Genomic DNA, 19,825 nt, shown 5'->3' on the forward strand with positions numbered 1-19,825 from the left:
GAACTCATGACCCATATCGCGTTCCCAAGATATCGTGTGCCATCAATTGCACGTATATTTTCGGGATTGTTAACAAGCGGATCTCTTAAAAAACCACTGGCGATTTATTTGCTAAAAAAAAAAATACGTCGCGTTGTTCGTTTCTCGATAAACTCGATGCGATTTCGGTGGATTTCGTACGGTATCATTTGGCAACCATTTTGTAATATCTCTGTTTCTTATTTTGGTAGAATATTCCGTGGTCTTTAAACTTTTTCGTTGGTATTTAATTTTTAATTTTTCTCTGACTAGAAATAAGTATTTAATAGTCTCAAACGAGTTCGTTCGCCATCTTGGATGCCACCAAAGGCTTGAGAACTCGATGTGATTTTGATAGATTAGTATTTTCGTACGGTATCATTTGGGAACCATTTTATAATGTCTCTGTTTTTTTATTTTGGTAGAATATTCCGTGGTCTTTAAACTTTTTCGTTGGTATTTAATTTTTAATTTTTCTCTGTCTAGAAATAAGTATTTAATATTCTCACACGAGTTCGTTCGCCATCTTGGATGCCACCAAAGGCTTGCGAACTCGATGTGATTTGGATAGATTAGTATTTTTGTACTATCTTTGTTTTTTATTTTGGTGGTGGAATATTCTGTGGTATTTAATTTTTTATTTATAAACGCTTATAGTAGTCCAGTTTTTAAATTTATAGTGGATAGGTCCATTAATTTATGCTGCTTCTTTAGCAATCTACCAATACTAGACAAAATTTATTTAATATTAAGAAAACAGTGGGGTTTGATGTCTTTTTGTCGTTTCTTCAATATTCGACTATAAAATTTGCATAATAATTTATTTACAGACAGTAAATTGAAAAAGTAAAATACTTTATACTGTAACGAAAATATTTTTTCAGTAGCGTTCGAATAAAATGCTATTTTAAAGAACATTTCCAACAAATAAAATATTTATTTGCTATTTGCTAATTAAAATAGTATTTTATCCCGTCTCTTTATTGATTAAATTATTTTCAATAACACCCTTTACGAAACTAAACTTTCTCCGGTTGTTTGTCACTTTTGTCGTAATCTATCAAAACAGTGATACATTCGATATACATGTTTTGACATTGCTCACCACGCGGTGGAATTAACCAGCAGATGCTACTCACCTATTCGTTGACCCGTGGATCATGCAGGGTATATCAAATCATGCTCATAAAATCGCCATCGACGGACAAAAACAATAAAAATTCATCCCTGTAAACATTTGTCCTGTTCGATCATTTTAAATCTTGCGAACATTTTTATAGTCTCAAAATTAATTAGAGTAAAATCGTCTGAAGTGTCTATTTTCTAAGAAAAGGCATCAAGCTACCAAATTTTATTTCTTTTTTAACGATTTCGTAAAGCGACGATTGATTAGTTATTTACAAACATTTCAGATAGCTTTTAATTATATCAATTACATCAGAGATTAAACTCATTAAAAGTAATCGATAACATGCATCACGAGATAGATATATGTATGCATTGATTCGAGTATTATTCTAAAAGATTATTTTCCAAATTTGACGATATATTATTATATAAAGCTCTATCTTCGTGTTAAATGACGCAGAACCATAGTGATGTCGATAACCTTGCCGAACTTGGCGATTATTATAATATATTCATTTTTTACTCATGTTCTGCCATTATGTATATCTATATGTATATACAAAATGATCATTTTAGAAGTTACAGATCAAATATTTCGTAAATAATGCATTTTCAAGAGAAGTGTTTCAAATAAGTTTTTTTGTTTCGAGGTAGAAATGCAGCCATCTTGTTTATTTTTTATTTCTCGAATGTTTTTAATGTCATTCAAATGTGAACTTTGTTCTTTTAAATGGAAACAGTAGTAGTAGGACACATTTTTTTATCACACTTCTTATTCAATAGAATTAATAAAAATATTACTTCAAATAAACAAAATTTCTCAAGAATAAAACACTTTTATTTCTGAAATCCATAGTAAAATATTTTATTTTGATAATTCAAACCAAAAGGTGAAACATTTTAAAAAAGAATTAAGCTATTTATTTTTTGATAATAAATTAACTATACCAGAAATATTTTCCAATGACTTTCGACTAAATTACTATTTTAAACAATCGTTTCGACGAATTAAATAAAATATTTTCGAAAATACATGTGTAATCTGAAATAAATTATTTATTTACTAATTAAAATAGTATTTTACCTGGCTCTGCCGAAAGGTTCCTCGCGTTTCACCTCCATTGAAGCCAAAGGCTTATTTTTTATAAACAAATTAACTTCGAAACTCCGTAATTTACAACAGCAAATCAATTTTTTTTTTTTTATTTGCACCAGCCCGTCTGAATTTCTCCATCTTCTTTTTTTAACAATTCTAACACAGTTTTGATTAAATCTAATTCTTTTATTATTCAACACCATTGCCTGTTTCACACTTCTTAACTCTCTGACGTTTAACTACAGAATTACAAGATATTGTATTCAAACATGAATTTGACGAAGTTGATGCAATAATACAGCTTCATTGTGTCAGCCATTAAATATAGGCTATCCAATTACTATTTAGTTAACAATATTCTCCCAAATCTAACGTTAGTCGCGTTACAAGAGATGCAATAAATATTTCCATACAGCACATAAGAACTATAGCTACATCTTCCATTTTTAAGAATTTTGAAATTATATACAGGGTGTTCGACCCTGGGAAAAATTTTAATGGGGGATTCTAGAGGCCAAAATAAGACGGAAATCAAGAATGCCAATTTGTTGATGGAGCCTTCGTTAAAAAGTTATTAACGTTTATAGTTTCGCCCGTGATGAATTTTTTTCTCGAAAATGCGCAAGATTTCGAGGGTATGTCTATTCACCAAAAATGATTGTAATTGACCCCCGCAACCGAAAATAATTTTTTTAGAACGATTTGAAACTTATCGATTTCGCCGAAAAATTTAGGCACCTACCCCCTTCGATTTTTCATAAAAATTCGTTTTTGCTTTTTAGTCATTTTATTTGACGCCCTACAGAAAAGTTGTCTAATACTTTTTTGTAGGTACCCATGAGCTCTACTTCAGAAAAAAGTTTCATTGAAATATATTCACTATTGTAGGAGTTATGGTCGTTTGAAAGTTGGACCATTTTTATGGGGTTTTTCTTACTTTACGGGATCAAAGAATAACTTGTTCAGTATTATTAGACTTTCTACATATTCTACACTAAAATACGCGCCGTTTGCCTTTTTAAACATTAAAATCGTCCAATCCATTCAGAAGTTATGACATTTTAAAGATTCGCATGAAATTTTCGAGCTACATAAACTATATTTTCGATTAGCAATTTTTTTCTCGAAAGTGCATAAGATTTCGGGGGTATGTCTATTCACCAAAAATGATTGTAATTGACCCCCGCAACCGAAAATAATTTTTTTAGAACGATTTGAAATTTTTAAATTTAATTGTTAATAACTTTTTAACGAAGCCTCCGTCAACAAATTGGTATTCTTGATTTTCGTCTTATTTTGGCCTCCAGAAACCCTCATTAAAATTTTTGTTTTGTTAGGACAAATAAATAAATTAATTAAGAAAACAGATGGTCAAGTTTTTCTCAGAGTTTTTATTATCCTTATAATAATATTAAAATTCTTATCAATATAATTAAACTCTTATTTAAATGATAAAACAATTCTCGAACATTTGCATTACAAGAAACAACTCTAAAATTTTCATCGAATCTTTTTAGTTAAGGAATGACTATGATAAATAATCGAACTATGATAGATTATTTATGGATTACACTTAATTCGAAATTGTAACCGATAGAAAATAATTGATATTGAATTCCAGTATTTATAATTACCACTAACTTAACCGAACGATTATATACTCTATAGCTAATTTTAAAAATAATTAATAGTATATCTGACAATAGTATTATACAATATTATTTTTTTTTTTTTTTTTGTCGAATGATTAATTGATCAACAAATTAATTCCAAGTATTCTATGAATTTGTAAACAAAATAATTAAGGGGTAATTCCGATTTAGAATTTCGAAAAAATGTATTTCCATTCTAAAAAATTGCTATGTATACTCGAGACATGCCCACTACAAATCAAAGTAGAATTCTCTTTTTTAAAAAATAACAAAAAAGGTGTAAAAATTGCCTAAATCGGAATATTCCCTTAAAATATCGATCGAATACATTTAACAATAATTCTACTTTTTCGTACGATTTTGTACACTGGCTCTAACTTAGAGCCTCTAGGGGCATTCGAGATCTCACTGAAAGTTTCCTTTTTTCTTTCCCTTCTCGATATTCAGCGGTGTCTTCTTTTTCTTTTTGGAAATAAATACTTCTATAGAATTCGGTCGCGAAAGGAAAGTGAATTTTCACAGAAACGAAATGTGGATCAAAGCATCGGTCAATGATGAAGCCCTCCGACTTTTAGCTTTTTCGATTGACGTATAGTTCTGCTCGCTTCGCTATCGGAAGACTCAGACTCTGTGTCGTTGTACCCAGACATTGGTACGCCTTCTGATTTCACTTCGCAAGTTTCCGCTGCAAAATTTCCCGTTATCTTTGCTTTTTCTAGTGCTCGAACTATAAATAATACATTTCGAGGTGATAGAAATATCGTATTTCAAAAAGTTTCAGAGTTGATTGATAATTGTTCGATATGGTCCAGTCGAGGAAATCGAAAATTCCTTATTTAGATATCAAAAGCACACGAGAAAGACAGAATAAGTCTTGAAGGACATGATATTAAATAGTTAAATTATTTAGATATGCTAAAAGAAACATTCGATTTATTCGATGCTATCCAAAATAATTTAATTATCTTTCAGACATTTTGATTCCAATTTGCAAAACGGTATACATTAAAAACAATTTGAACAGACATAAATATCAAACAAAATTCATAGTTATTCTACTTAATTGATTACTTTGAGATTAGAGATTATAAAGTAATTACTTTGAGACTCCAAGAGATTATTCTGACGCTTCAGGTCGTCGATGTCCTGCTGGTGTGAGGAATTCTTACGGCGCATGAATTGTATGTATTCTGCAGCCTTCTTAAGTATCTGTGCTCTGCTTGCAACCTTCTCACCCTGCAGAGCCGGTACAGAGTCTCTGAGACTCGAGAAGCTGTCCTTAATATGGTCTCTACGTTTCCGTTCCAAAGCATTATGATGTGCACGTTTCTCTGCCTAGAAACGCGTAGTTAGTATTCTCAAACGACTACATTCACCATCTTGAGTGCCACCAAAGGCCAAAAGACTGGATTTTGAAGTTTAATCGTTAGAAATGGATTGACTTATTTAATAGTAACATTACATACTATATAAAATACTAGAACGTTAATTCGAAGCTTCGATCGAATTCCAAACTACTTAAAGAGAAATATTATTATATTTCGTGACTGTTTGGTAAACGTCAAGCTAACCTCAAAAACATTTCAAGCTTGAATTTCTTGGACTAATTACGTTAGTATCGTTGATCGAGTGGCAATTAATAATGGGAACTGGATTCGAAAGGAAATAAGATTAAAGGAAATAGAAGGAATTTACTTACTTGAGAATAATATTGCGTGTTATTCGAATGCCTCTGTCTAGAGTCGGAGTCGTCGCCTTCCTAAAAAACGATGCCTTTAAGAAGACTAATTGAAACGACGTTTTTAAGGACTTACATCGCTCTCAATGTCGATTTCACGATCATCGTCACTCATTCTAATTTCCTTGGACGACTAGCAATTGGTAAACAAATAGCTCTTATCGAATACTTTTACTGTTTGCATGCATACAAATCCATACAAGTTTGTCGTGGAATAGTTCCTATTCTCCACGCTAGATGGATTTCTCGACAAACTTTAGCGTTTTAGCACCAGGGGACTCGACAAACTTCGGCTTTTTGTTGTAGGTGGCTGTGCAAATTATGTATATCACCAATGGGTCACACTTCCTTTTACTTGTAGACAGGATGCATCATGGACAAACTAAACGTTTGAGGTGTAGTGTGTGGATGGCAGGCTTTGTATCAAATTAAATAGACATTCTAATTAAACATTTTATTAACAACATATGTATATAAGTTTGTACATTGAGAGCTTGTAACAGACTGCATGAATCCTTTTGTCTTAATTAATAAATAAATAAATATCAAATAAAGACAGATGAAATATATATATGAATCTTCTCAACCAACAGTAGCCTGCAAATTCTTAATTCCTAAATCGCCACTGCAATAAATGACGGCTTTTAATGAGGTAATACTCGATAATTTATTAATTACTCTTTTCCTGAGATTAATTTATGAACTTTTAGAGTTTAAGAATATAGCTGAGACCCTTAGCAACATTCAAGGATACTTTTTAGAGCCATGGCATGCGTTATTAAATAGTTATTAAACAATACACACTTTAGGGATCTATCGCTAATAATTAATTAATTAGAGCAAGGAGCGTAGTAAAATTGGCCCTTGAATGTTGCTAGGGATGTCTACTTTGTTCTCTAATAGCCTAAATATATGTGTCATTGTTGAAAACAAGATAATTCATCGATTAAAGTCGACAGTGGTAAAAATTTACTTTCCTCTACTTTTCTTCCACTAATTACTTAATTTTTCTTCTATTCTAAAGTTAAAAAAAATAATTCGAAACTAATTAAGTTATTTAACCATCTTTCTATGCATTATTTTATCTAATTAATTAGTTATAAACAATTTCTGGAGGCGATATGTACTTGTTCGAATATTGCGCCAAAATTGGCAAGGTATAGTATCGCCATCTATCGGAATCTTAGAGGAAGTATCCGGAGTAACCTCCCCTTGCCCCCCAAGGTTTGGTGCACACGAATGGTATCGCCATCTAAGAACAGGTTTCGTACTAAACAAAGTACAGCTACCCCCACTCCTGCTACTCCTGATATGCAGTATGCACCTTGATTATTCGTTAATAATTCCTTTTCTGAGAATAAAATATGAACTTTTAGAATTGAATAATATAGAATAGACCCTTGGCAACATTCAGGGATAGATTTTGTACCCATGGCATGCGTTATTAAATAGTTATTAAACAATACACACTTTAGGAATCTATCGCTAATAATTAATTAATTAAAGCAAGGAGCGTAGTAAAATTGGCCCTTGAATGTTGCTAGGGATGTCTACTTTGTTCTCTAATAGTCAAAATATGTGTGTCGTTGTTGAAAACTTCATAATTCATCGATTAAAGTTGACAGTGCTAAAAATTTACTTTCCTCTACTTTTCTCCCATTAATTCCTTAATTTCTTTCATTCTAAAGTTAAAAATAAATAATTCGAATCTAATTAAGTTATTCGACCATCTTTCTATACATTATTTCATCTAATTAGTTAGTTATAAACGATTATTGGAAGCGATCCTTATTCAAATACTGCGCCAAAAGTGACAAGGTATAGTATCGCCATCTATCGGAATCTTAGAGGAAGTATCCGGAGTAACCTCCCCTTGCCCCCCAAGGTTTGGTGCACACGAATGGTATCGCCATCTAAGAACAGGTTTTGTACTAAACAAAGTACAGCTACCCCCACTCCTGCTACTCCTAATACGCAATATGTACCTTGATTATTTGTTAATAACTCCTTTTCTGGAAATAAAATATGAACTTTTAGAATCCAAGAATATAGTACAGACCCTTGGCAACATTCAGGGATACTTTTTATATCCATGGCATGCGTTATTAAATAGTTATTAATCAATATCGGGAAGTCGGCACACGTTTTCGAACTTTTTAACGTGACACCTTAGGGATCTATCGCTAATAAATAATTAATTAGAGCGAGGAGCGGTGCAAAATTGGTCCTTAAATGTTGCTAGAGATGTCTACTATATTCTCTAATAGCCAAAATATGCGTGGCATTGTTAAAAAGTTGATAATTCATGGATTGAAGCAGGCGGTGATACAGCCGTAAGTGTTCCGACTTCCGATATTTGTTAATAACTATTTAATAACGCATGCCATGGGTATAAAAAGTATCCCAGAATGTTGTCAAGGGTCTCAGCTATATTCTTAAACTCTAAAAGTTCATATTTTATTCCCAGAAAAGAAGTTATTAACGAATATGTAATCAAGGTACTGCATATCAGGAGTAGCAGGAGTGGGGGTAGCTGTACTTTGTTTAGTACAAAACCTGTTCTTAGATGGCGATACCATTCGTGTGCACCAAACCTTGGGGGGCAAGGGGAGGTTACTCCGGGTACTTCCTCTAAGATTCCGATAGATGGCGACACTTTGTCAATTTTGGCGCAATATTCGAACAAGTACATATCACCTCCAGAAATTGTTTATAATTAATTAATTATATAAGAAAATGAAAATAAAGGTAGGGGAGAGTGTAAATAAAAGTCACGAAAAATAGATACTGTGATTTTAATATTTTTAATAATAAAAACGTAAGGAATGTCTTACACTTTTCAAATATCTTGAAATATTGAAAACACTGTTACAAATAAATTAAATTATCATCGAGACTTATTCTAAAACACATATGAAATGTATATTTTGTAACGATATTCATTTTAACAACAAATGTCAATTGTAAATCGAATTCTCTGTCTTGTAGTACTGTTCCTTAAGGATTTCGTCATACTGTTTCTAAAATCAATTTTGCATTCATTTAATACTAAGGAATAACAATGTTAATCCTTCGCTCTGTTTGATTTCTTCAATAGACGTCGCTGAAGACATTTGTTAATGAATGATCCAAGTGATGTTTTGTAATATCCCCTTCTTTCCTCATGAACGGATTTTCTTATGTAATTCCTATGTTGATCTAAAAATAAATTTTTAATACTTCTATATGTTTCATAAAGAGATCAACAGTCCATCATAAAAATACAAATACGATAATACAATGGGTGTGCATCATATTATCGCAAATGTATAGTAAGAGAATATGAATAATTCGTTCTGTACTAATGGAAACTTACAAATCTGAACACAATGAGTTTAAATCTTGAGGTATGAGGTATCGCGCATGCGGAGATAAATCAACAAATGGATCACCTTCATTTTTAAATCTTTCAAATCCTTTTAATCTGAAATATAATACAATACACCAATAATATTTGTCTTTGAATATAAGAATATAATGGTCATAATTTATTAAAAATCTGATGTTTTCTACAAAGTATATTTATACTGACCTTACGATAAAATGTTTACGCTGCTCCAGCGGTGAATGTTCAACATTGCGTTTCGCTAGATTAAATATTGTAAGAAATACTGTGTCACGAAAATCACCAATTTCTATGGCATCATATTGTTTAGAATTCTTTACGATAAAATCGGTTTTAGGTGTTCGTGTGATTAAAGATCGCATTGCTGGGATATCGATCCAAATAACGCGATATCCCTTATCGAGCATTTCAGCAAACCAATCAGAACCACCGATCTCAGCCACGTAATTCCACTCTGTTCCATCGTACCAATCATGTACCTATAAAATGTAGAACATTAAACAATGTGCAAAGTATAAAATATCATTGCACTCTTGAAGACAAAAGCAGCTTTAACTTACGCAACAATGGCAAACTCTCTGAAGCATTTCTCGAAAATCTTTCATTAATGCCATAAAAGATTCAGAGCTTTTAGGATATAACAGTACAATATCTGTGTTTAGAGCATGAATGCTTTCACATGATGCTTGCTTGATATTCTTTAAGGCACATATATTAAATTTATTAGATTTCTTCTGATTTATCTTTATAATATTACTTTTACCAACATTTACGCAGAACCTCTTTTCTTGTATACAAGTGTGCACGGTATACAAGATGTACAAAATTCCAAGTACTGCAAACATAATTAATGTGATAATGCCAATTGACCAGTACAAATAGGAATTTGTGTTCACGTAAGGTTCGGAAATACCAACTTCATTAGATGTATAATGACAATCTGTAAAAGAAACTTTCAGTTATTGCATACAACTTACAAATTTGAAGTAACTGATTTCTTGAAAAACATCGAAGATAAATTATTAAATAATTTTAAACCCAAAGAATGTTCATTTTTGAACGATTATAATAAAATTGATGAATGTTTGTATACCTTTAATCCACTGGCATGGTTTGTGTTTATCTATAGGGGGTCTCCAGAGAGTGTGTTCTTTACATCTTCCGTCATATAAAATTATTTTAAAACAATAATTCGATTGCTTTGAAACTTCAATTTCGAATTTTTCAGTTTTTTCGTATTTCCCATTTCTTAACTAACGAAGGAACATGAATTGTTTAAATATTAGTTATTAGTTACAATGCCGTTGAAAGATGACAAATACATCAAACTTACCAAACTTGTGTTAGAATTATATTCATTTTCTGCATAATCCTGAAAATAATATAAAAGATTAAAATTTACGATATAAAATAATATTTGAAACAAAAGTTTTATTATGCCTTATAAAGATATAGTACATAGATGATAAATTTTGTAGCATTAAAATATTACCAAAACATCGAAAGTGTATTTTAATGGTTTAACGTTCGGAACACAAATTTTATTTCCATCGTGATAATAGAATGATCCAAATTCCAATGTCGCTTTAAAAATTATTGATACTGAAAAGTCCACTTCAAAGTGGTATTTTGTACTGTAGGATTTAAATATAGCACATTAATTTTTTAGATCAATTACTGTGAAAAATTTTAAATAAATTAAAATTACTTTGTAATATATAATATAAAGACTATTCAATTTTTCTTAATACTAATTTTTATCATGTATTTCTATATTACTTTACAAAATTTATGTTTCTATGGTTGATTGAAACCTACCCCTTTGTAGTATTATATACATTGAGATATGAACACTTTAATTCTGGTTCTGTAATTTCCGTACGTTTGTAATGCGTATTTAAGAACTGATTAACTCTGAAGAATTTATCTAGACCATATTGAAATTCAATAGCATAGCATGCTGTAAATACATATGGAAAAGTCATTGAAGTATTGCTCTATGATACAAAAAAAAAATATATATATATAAAACATGTCAAATCATAGAGAAATATTAATATTATATAGCTTATAAGAACTGTACAGATTTAGAAAAACGAAGTTACCTGAAACTCATTATTATTTGAAATAAAACATAAGGTGGTTGTAGGTGTATGCACATTACTATGAAGTGAATTTTTAAAGTTGTAAGTTGCACATTTTGTTTCATTAATTAATTCATTTGCTAATAAAACCACACTGTACTTGCATGTTCTTTTTGGTGGCATAAAACTGATTTCCAAGCTAGCTGCCAAAAATGATTTATTTATAATTGGCATATATTATTATTTGAAACACAACTATGCATTTAATTATTACTTACCAGACAGCTCAAAAATTTCATGTTTAGTTTCTATTAATCGAAAATCCACATCATTTGGAATATCTTCCTTTGTACAATATCTTATGATTTGATAAGTTTTACTTAAATCAGATACTAATGAATGCTCACACTTATTGCTGGTACAAAAATACTGTAAAAAAAAAATGTTGTAAGAGATTTGTATTTAATATTTGTACCCTATATATATTTTTTGTACATTTGTTCCAAATACAATTCTATTTGTTAAATCCTACAATATAATATACTTTAAAATTCAATAAACCCGTGTAAATTTCGGCCATCCCTGGGAAAAATTTTAATGGGAGATTCTAGAAGCCAAAACAGTACGAAAATCAATAATACCAATTTGTTGATCGAGGCTTCGTTAAAAAGTTATTAACGTTTAAAGTTCCGACTGTACTGAATTTTTTTCTCGTAAATGCGTAGGATTTCGAGGGTATGTTTAATGACCAAAAATGATTGTAATTGACCCCAGTAACCGAAAATAATTTTTCCAGAATGATTTGGAATTTTTTAATTTTGTCGAAAAATTTCACATCTTCTCGAATTTTTTTCTCGAAAATGCGTAGGATTTCGAGGATATGTCTAATGACCAAAAATGATTGTAATGGACCCTTGCAACTGAAAATAATTTTTTTAGAACGATTTGAAATTTTTTTTTTTTGCCAAAAAATTTAGGCACCAACCCCCTGTCGATTTTTCTTAAAAATTAGTTTTTTATTTTTAATAAATTTGTTCGACTCTGTACGGAAATTTTGTCTAATACTTTTTTGTAGGTACCCATGAGCTCTACTTCAAAAAAAAGTTTCACTGAAATATACTCACTATTGTAGGAGTTATGGCTGTTTTAAAAAGTAGACCAATTTTATGAAGTTTTTCTTATTTTGCGGGGTCAAGGATCAACTTTTCGAATATTTTTATGATTTCTATATATTCTCTAGCAAAATACGCGTTGATTGCTTTTTTAAACATTAAAATCCGTCAATCCGTTCAGGAGTTATGATATTTTAAAGATTTGCATGAAATTTTGGTCAAACATTTCTGGCCAGAAATTATATTTTAGGTAAGGAATTTTTTTCTCGAAAATGCGTAGAAATTCGGGGATATGTCTAATGACCAAAAATGATTGTAATGGACCCTTGCAACTGAAAATAATTTTTTTAGAACGATTTGAAATTTTTTAATTTTGTCGAAAAATTTCTCACATTCTCAAATTTTTTTCTCGAAAATGGTTAGGATTTCAAGGGTATGTCTAATGACCAAAAATGATTGTAATTGACCCCTGCAACCGAATCTAATTTTTTCAGAACGTTTTGAAACACATGAAATTTCAGGGGAATCTCATTCATGATCAGACATTACATTTTCGATTAGGAATTTTTTTCTCGAAAATGCGTAGGAATTCGGAGGTATGTCTAATGACCAAAAATGATTGTAATTGACCCCCATAACCGAAAATAATTTTTCCGTGAATGATTTGAAATTTTTGAATTTAATTTTTTAATAACTTTTTAACGAAGCCTCAATCAACAAATTGATATTGTTGATTTTTGTCTTATTTTGGCCTCCAGATTCTCCTATTAAAATTTTTGCCTAGAGATGGCCGAACAATCTGTATTTCAAACTATGTAAACACATGAAGTATCAATATGTGAAACAACAAAGCTACACATTAACCTGCAAAATTCAAAAATTCGTTTCTTTAAGATTCCATACTCACATTGCAATCTGCCCATCCTAAAACAGATGAACAGTGAACGACAATGATAACTGTAATTATTACATAACCTTTATACATAATTGCACTGTATTTTTAAACAACGCGTAACTGTAAAATTTATAAAAAGTTATTGCTCCACTTCATTCTAATATCTAAATTTTTCACAAGTTTGTAACATTGTATTAGTTATATCAACGACGCACGCTGTTTCGTTTGAAAGATTAACAATACTGTTGACACTATCCGTTTTCGGTGCATACTCTTTTAACTGCGCATTTAACTGCCGACGCATTTAACTGCGTGCAGCAGAAACGTGTGGTCACTTGTCAATAATCGTTAAAAATAAGACGAATAAAAGTACTATACGCGAATGCCACACGTAGAGAACTTTTTTAAATTTATTAATAGAGTTACATATAAAAACTACGATTAAAATATATTTTATCTTCCATAGAAATTATGTTATCAATATTTAAATAAACAATAAAGATAACGAGAACAAACAAATTGTAACTTACTGATCCGAATGTACAATATTTAATTTCACCAGCAGAAGGATTCTAAAATACATTAGCACATAATTTTTCTATGTATTCATAGTATGAAACATGCTTTGTAGACCTTGATGTTTTACGTGTAAAATTATTATTATTATTTATACATTGTTATCTACTAATGTATAAACGATCTCTTACATGTAAAACTTCAAGGACTATGAGTCAAGTTTCCCCATGATCCAATTTACCTGCAATTTTGCAGGAATTATTTTTTATAAACTAAAAACTGTTTTGGAGGATAAAAGAAACAATAGTCGCACAAAAATTTCGACAGGTGTAACAATTATATTTGTTTATATATTGTAACTATTCTGATAGGAAAGAGAACGAGTAAAAAATATTATTATTTTATTCTTTTCATATTTTAGTAAATTTCATAGATAGTTATAATATATATTTTGATTTTTCTAATGCAAGCCAGTTACACATAAATAAAGTATAAAAGATACATAAAACAGATAAGTTTAAGCACATTTAAAAATGTGTGTACCCGGGGGCCGTTAATGTGCATATGCGCGTGCGTTTTTAATAACGCAATTGTCCTAAAATTATATACATCTTTCAATACTCATGGCCAATGAGATTACTAACAATAAATATTGGACAATAACACTTTTATTGATAATTATAAATTCATATTAATTATACTATGTTATCGTAAAAGGACAACTTAAACTGTTTAAAAGAAAAGTCTGCATTACTCTAATTATATCCTTTACGTCTATTTATTTTATGCGATAAAGAGTATCGTGATAAACTTATAAAACTTATAGAACGTACACGGTAATTAAAGATTATTTTTTCACAGCCTATCTAGCATTCTTACTGCAAGCTTTAATCAGTTTTCATAAAGTAAGATACCGATGTACTATTTGATTGTGTAAACAAATAATCTTATGATTCTTTTGCTCATATAAAGGATAGCGTAATGAATAGTGACGAGACTTACGCGCTATAATAACAATTATAGGAAACGAGAGAATGTAATACTAATAAAGGATACCTGTCGCGTAAATTGTTTCCTAAAATCATGCTAAATACTTGTTTGCGTTGTTTAAATTCTAAATAGATGATTTTAATCACGTTTTCCTAAGAGACAGGCGCATAGGAAATTAGAACAACACAAACAAGCCTTACATCAAACCTTAAAACTTCTTCTCGCGAAGAAATAGACTGTTTCGATATGAATCACGTGTGAGTTATTTGCAAATATTATAAGTTTAAAATTAGCTAGCAATATAAACCGTTTCCTTGATTTTCGAGCACATATTTTTGCAAATACTGCACCGCTTTCTCGCTCAAGCCAAGATTTGGCAAGTCTTTCTCAAATTGTTCAAATGTCCCAGCGCCAGCTATATAACCATTCAGTTTAGCGGCCAAAGGAGAATTTCGAAGGATTTCGTCGCTGACCAGGCCAGTAGTTTCCATCAGCCATGGATGATTTCTAAGTCGATATTTTTGGTGATAGCTGAAAAATGAATAATAAATTAAATAGTAGAAAAATCAATTTACGGCGTAACATACTTACTCTTCAGCAGGATAAAATTTTTCGAATCTTCTAATTTCTGTGAGCACCAGATCTGAACGTTTACGTTGCTGACGTTCGCGTGATTTTTCAGCTAGTAACTTCTGTTCTTCGTCGTGATACAAAATCAACGACATGTACTGAAATTTCACATGCATACAGTTATTAGTGGAGAGGAAAAGAAAAATTTTGAATAATGTATTTTTTGGTAATTCACAACATAACGATACGTCAGAAAACTAAACGAGAACAGCATGAAAGCGTTTTGGTGGCCTTGACATGTTTAGTTTGCCTCGAGCGTATCGAGTTCAATAACCGAAACGCGGCTTTAATTTCCATGCTAGTCAAGTCAGTTTTCGAGAATTTCACAACGCTAATCCTTCTACAATATGTTAATGCTTCTCTGACACTTATTAATTCCTGAAGGTTGTTTTACGATCCACCAAAAAAGTGAACAAATCTAGTCTGTGAAAAAGTCAATCTTTCGTGATACGCGCGCTATATTAATAAAGGATATTAACTACTAATATTTGATAATATCAATTTCATATTTACTACTTCATTTCAGATTTTTTCTGTTAGAGTTGTGTAAATTCAATCACCGTAAGATGAAACATAAGAAATAGTATCTGTTGGGCATTAACTTTTAAATGTCTAGCTGTATCGTTCGATGCATAAAAAATCTCAATCCAACTCGATACCATTCAAGTTTCCTTCATCAAGATGTCAATATCGGCTGAGACATCTTGTATATTTAATATGTAACTTACAATTATATATTTGCATTAATAAATACATTAGTACGTTTTACAAAACATATCAAACCGGAAGAGAGAGTAACCCGCGCGGGGGTATCCTACTTGGTGCCAACACAATGTAATAAAACGTTGCCAACCTAACTATCTCCAACAGTATCGATGTGTCAATTGATTTACCTGTCTCTTGATCTTCGTGCTAAGACCGTATTCATGATTCTGCCAGAAAAGTGCAAGTAATTGCACGTACGATATTACATCAGGATTATACTCGATGTCAACGACTTCTGTATGGTCACCGCTGTAATAAGACGAATTATTTAATAGAAAGATATAGCGAAAATAAAATACAATAGAATCGAAACGTACATATTTCTATAGGTTGGCGACTCTGTTTGTCCACCTGCATAACCTACGCAGGTTTTGATGACACCCGGCAATACGCCGAAGAGGCAATCGCCTGCCCAGAAGCAACCCATTCCAAAAGTTGCACGTTTCGCCTTGATTTCCTCCAGTTGTCCAGGCATTTTATTCGACTAATGAATTATTCCAATTGCAACACATAAAGAAAAATTTAATCATTATAGAAGCCGTTACAAACCATGTATTAAAATCTAATAAACCAGCTAATAATATTAACGCGAGAATCGCAAGCACCAGCTTATACGTTTTACGTGATTCGCGCGAAACCTATTAAATAACGGTTACGTTAAAGTTGACAAAGAATAAAAGTTTCCGTCGTTGAAGATTTCTGTGGGACAATCACCGTGCCCCGATGTTGACAAAAATAAAATTTGGCATCGCGTCTTGTTAGCTCACCAAATGGATTGATCTTATTTAACAACGCCGAAGAAATTTTTCAAAACAACAATTTTACGAATCGGCTATAGTTTTCGTAATGTTCGTAACTACAAATTTATGAAATTGTACTTGATAAGAACGATTATTGTCAAAAATATAAATACGTAATTTATGAAAATACGAATTATTTTAATTACTTTGTTGCATAAATTATAGAACATTTTCTTTCAATTGCACGCATATCTATTACTTTATTCTTTTTAGCATTGATCATGGAAATCATTGAGAACGTCAATTATCGAAACGATGAATAAATTGATCGTGTGGCATTTAAATCATTATAATGCTTAAAATATTGTAATAGTTTAACAAAATAACGAATAGGCGTGTAATGTACATAAAATTTTCTATAAAATTTGTATACTTTGCCCAAAGTTTATCTTAAACGAAAATTTACAATTTTCAAAATGAACGATGTTTACCTCTTTCACGAACAAGAGTATTATAACACACGAAACAATTTTAAGCATTTTGGCACCGACAAAATCTAACATTATTAAAGATTTTTCGTTTGATAATAAAGGATTATCTTAACATTGTTCACTGTCCTCATAGCTTTATGTTCAGAAATTCCTGTCTTTTTAGGACACCCGGTATGTAAGGTACAGGTCCGATACGCCTACAAAAAAAAACACGACCAAATACATATACAGGGTGAACCATATAACTTGATTATCTTGATCATTACTAGTTTTAAACGAATGTTCAAAAATTCTCTTGACCAATTTCGTTTGGAGATTTAATTTTAACGTACATTTTTTATAATGTCACTTTAAAAAAATTCTGAAAATTTTATTCTATATATTTTCTCCGTTGGATCGAAAAGCATAATGGAAAGGATTAGCCAAAAGGAAACGTATTCAGAAGCTGTCAATCTTGCAGTATTTAAAATGCTGTTCATCAACTTCGGACGTACTTGAACAATGAACGCCTACCTAGATCCTTAGATTACGCTACATTTTAACACGTTCGTCGAGCATTCTTATACGTCATACCTGATATTTGGTATTGTTTAAGAATCTACATAAACTTGATTGATTTATCAAAAAATATCTATTAGAAGTGTTTATTACTTCCTCTCATTGGCGTTTTGAAAAATAAAATTTACGAAAACCGTACGCTTTGTTCCAGACCAAAATATTAGTCTAATCAAAAACCAAATAGTTTTTTCATTGTACTTTCAGTTCTAACATTGAAAAATATATTCGTCGATTCTTATTAAATTCATTATAATTTTAAAAAAGAGAACAAGATTTCAAAAGATTTAGATCGTTTCACGAGTAACGAAAATGATCAAGACGATATAGTTATATGGTTCATTATGTATAAAAGACGACGCGTTACCACAAACATCAATTTTCTACGCTTCTATTATATTCAATTCAATTACAAATTTTTAAAACAGATGACCCTTGAGTAATTGGAATGAATTATAGCATATTGGCCAACTTGTTCTATAATGTGAAGCTCACCTGTGCATACTAAGAATTTTGATTATACTCAAAAAATTGTTTACCTTGATTTACAAGAAAAAAGAGAGTAGTACGTAGAGAAACAAAATTCACTTGAAATTTAACGAAAGATACCTTCATCGAGATAGAAGCAACACGAGAAACTACCGCGTGCTTCGCCCAGCACTACTTTTTATCTACTCTGTCCCCCCTCTTTCTTCCCCTACTTCGGATTCACAACTTCACTACTCCCTTCTCCGTGAGCATCGTTTTCAACCTTTTATCCTCACACGTTCGAAACTTTAATTTAATTTATCCAGTTGGTATATATTTCTATTACACCTTTTACGACACCAATCGTGGCTCGTCGTCTGACAACGAGAAACGTGCTTTACGCCACGGTAGAGTATCATCGATTAACGGTAAACGTGTCCAGATCACGTTAGTATTTACACGTTGCTAGTAACTTTTTTATTATAGACAATTCACGAATCAATAAGATTCAGAATGTCGATATTAACCTCTCTCCTGTCTGAATGCTGTCATTAATAAATGGGCTTCATTGTATCGATTGTCAATTTAAGTCTAATAAATTCTCTGTTAGTTGCATCAGAAATTTGATACCACGTGTGTCCGTTTAACTACATAGATAATAATTGCTGGACCGACTGATGTAATCTCTGTTTCCTGTAAACTAAGCTCAATTGCTCGACACTCTTGATTCAAAATGTGCGGTGCTTTTGTGACACGCATTCGATATGAAGGTTACTATCATATCTTTCGTTTCCTGCCTATTCGATGCTTACGCCGAGCAATTACTTAATGTGTGTAACTTGTAAACCTTAATCGTATCCGATAACATTAATAATTTCGTTTCGAAACGAGAATATTGTCAGATCTCGTGTCACAGTGGATTCTAATCAGACATTTTACTTAATATAATGTATGTCGTTGAAAAATGAACAGTAATGGTTACATACCGTATTACGATATCCGATTCCGATTAAACTCCGACGTAATAAGTTGATTAAATTTGGAGTGATCATCTTCGATACGAACATTTCCGAAATTACAAGTGTTCTGAAAGAAGATCCGTCCACTCATCGACATCGTGAAGCGACTTAACGCAGTTGTGTCTACTATCTTGGCTTTGTCATCAAAAATTTTGCTTTAAACGATAGAAAACCTTTTCTCAATGAATTAAAAATTGATGAAATGAATTTATTGACTGTTTTGTACCTTTAACTGGTACAATGACATGATTACTATTATTGCGTTCAACGAAGAAAAATGTCAGGGAAATTTTGAAACATTTTTGAGAACTTAGAACAAAATTTATTGTATGCTCATGATTAAAATAAACATCGTTCCAAAATTGAATCCATTGATTTTGTTTGTTTCTGCGTGTTCTAAAGATACAATTTGTTTAAAAAAAAAAAATACAATCTACATTGATATAGTATGTTCAATTTTCGAAAATTATATCTATTAACACTCCTGTTTGTCTGTGTGTATGTATATGTATATCTCTAAAGGACAAAAAAATGTTTTAATAA

At 31.2% G+C, this 19,825-nt stretch overlaps 3 protein-coding genes across 8 annotated transcripts; all 3 read right to left on the reverse strand.

Moving 5' to 3' along the window:
* Positions 1-4,348: 4,348 nt before the first annotated feature.
* On the reverse strand, positions 4,349-5,839 carry Max (MYC associated factor X). Of its 2 annotated transcripts, none has more exons than XM_076780677.1 (4): positions 5,709-5,839; positions 5,594-5,653; positions 4,995-5,229; positions 4,349-4,579 (listed from the first exon to the last, which is right to left on the reverse strand). In XM_076780677.1, the coding sequence occupies exons 1-4, from the start codon at positions 5,745-5,747 to the stop codon at positions 4,443-4,445; spliced, it is 471 nt and encodes a 156-aa protein (XP_076636792.1). In that variant the 5' UTR covers positions 5,748-5,839; the 3' UTR covers positions 4,349-4,442. The 2 variants fall into 2 exon arrangements, with proteins under 2 accessions (XP_076636792.1, XP_076636791.1); XM_076780676.1 differs by having other exon boundaries at positions 4,349-4,621.
* A 2,596-nt stretch (positions 5,840-8,435) lies between these two features.
* LOC143349426 (uncharacterized) lies at positions 8,436-13,388 on the reverse strand. 2 transcript variants are annotated; one of them, XM_076780673.1, is made up of 11 exons: positions 13,121-13,388; positions 11,380-11,530; positions 11,123-11,304; positions 10,836-11,014; positions 10,510-10,651; positions 10,351-10,389; positions 10,111-10,270; positions 9,578-9,957; positions 9,204-9,496; positions 8,988-9,095; positions 8,436-8,830 (listed from the first exon to the last, which is right to left on the reverse strand). In XM_076780673.1, the coding sequence occupies exons 1-11, from the start codon at positions 13,196-13,198 to the stop codon at positions 8,821-8,823; spliced, it is 1,722 nt and encodes a 573-aa protein (XP_076636788.1). In that variant the 5' UTR covers positions 13,199-13,388; the 3' UTR covers positions 8,436-8,820. The 2 variants fall into 2 exon arrangements, with proteins under 2 accessions (XP_076636788.1, XP_076636789.1); XM_076780674.1 differs by lacking the exon at positions 13,121-13,388 and having other exon boundaries at positions 11,123-11,300; positions 11,380-11,517.
* An 886-nt stretch (positions 13,389-14,274) lies between these two features.
* Positions 14,275-19,611, reverse strand: Msra (methionine sulfoxide reductase A). Of its 4 annotated transcripts, XM_076780486.1 has the most exons (6): positions 18,335-18,452; positions 17,241-17,437; positions 16,327-16,493; positions 16,138-16,258; positions 15,206-15,342; positions 14,275-15,145 (listed from the first exon to the last, which is right to left on the reverse strand). In XM_076780486.1, exons 2-6 carry the CDS (start codon positions 17,310-17,312, stop codon positions 14,908-14,910), a joined length of 735 nt encoding a protein of 244 aa, XP_076636601.1. In that variant the 5' UTR covers positions 17,313-17,437; positions 18,335-18,452; the 3' UTR covers positions 14,275-14,907. The 4 variants fall into 4 exon arrangements, with proteins under 4 accessions (XP_076636601.1, XP_076636600.1, XP_076636603.1 ...); XM_076780485.1 differs by lacking the exons at positions 17,241-17,437; positions 18,335-18,452 and adding an exon at positions 19,250-19,611; XM_076780488.1 differs by lacking the exon at positions 17,241-17,437 and having other exon boundaries at positions 18,335-18,474.
* Positions 19,612-19,825: the final 214 nt, after the last annotated feature.

The sequence above is a fragment of the Colletes latitarsis genome, chromosome 13 (assembly GCF_051014445.1).
Source record: "Colletes latitarsis isolate SP2378_abdomen chromosome 13, iyColLati1, whole genome shotgun sequence".
Classification (NCBI taxonomy): Eukaryota; Metazoa; Arthropoda; class Insecta; order Hymenoptera; family Colletidae; genus Colletes; species Colletes latitarsis.

Coding starts and splice junctions, on each gene's coding strand:
- Max (XM_076780676.1), bottom strand. CDS start 5,747: ATGAGTGACGATGATCGTGAAATCGACATTGAGAGCGAT. Junction 5,230..5,593: donor ACACGCAATATTATTCTCAA/GTAAGTAAATTC, acceptor ACGCGTTTCTAG/GCAGAGAAACGTGCACATCA. Junction 4,622..4,994: donor TAATCTCTTGGAGTCTCAAA/GTAATTACTTTA, acceptor TATTATTTATAG/TTCGAGCACTAGAAAAAGCA.
- LOC143349426 (XM_076780673.1), bottom strand. CDS start 13,198: ATGTATAAAGGTTATGTAATAATTACAGTTATCATTGTCGTTCACTGT. Junction 11,305..11,379: donor TGAAATTTTTGAGCTGTCTG/GTAAGTAATAAT, acceptor CATTTTTGGCAG/CTAGCTTGGAAATCAGTTTT. Junction 10,271..10,350: donor ATAATTCTAACACAAGTTTG/GTAAGTTTGATG, acceptor TTCCTTCGTTAG/TTAAGAAATGGGAAATACGA.
- Msra (XM_076780485.1), bottom strand. CDS start 19,330: ATGTTCGTATCGAAGATGATCACTCCAAATTTAATCAACTTATTACGT. Junction 16,259..16,326: donor TCGCCAACCTATAGAAATAT/GTACGTTTCGAT, acceptor GTCTTATTACAG/CGGTGACCATACAGAAGTCG. Junction 15,146..15,205: donor AAATTTTATCCTGCTGAAGA/GTAAGTATGTTA, acceptor TTCATTTTTCAG/CTATCACCAAAAATATCGAC.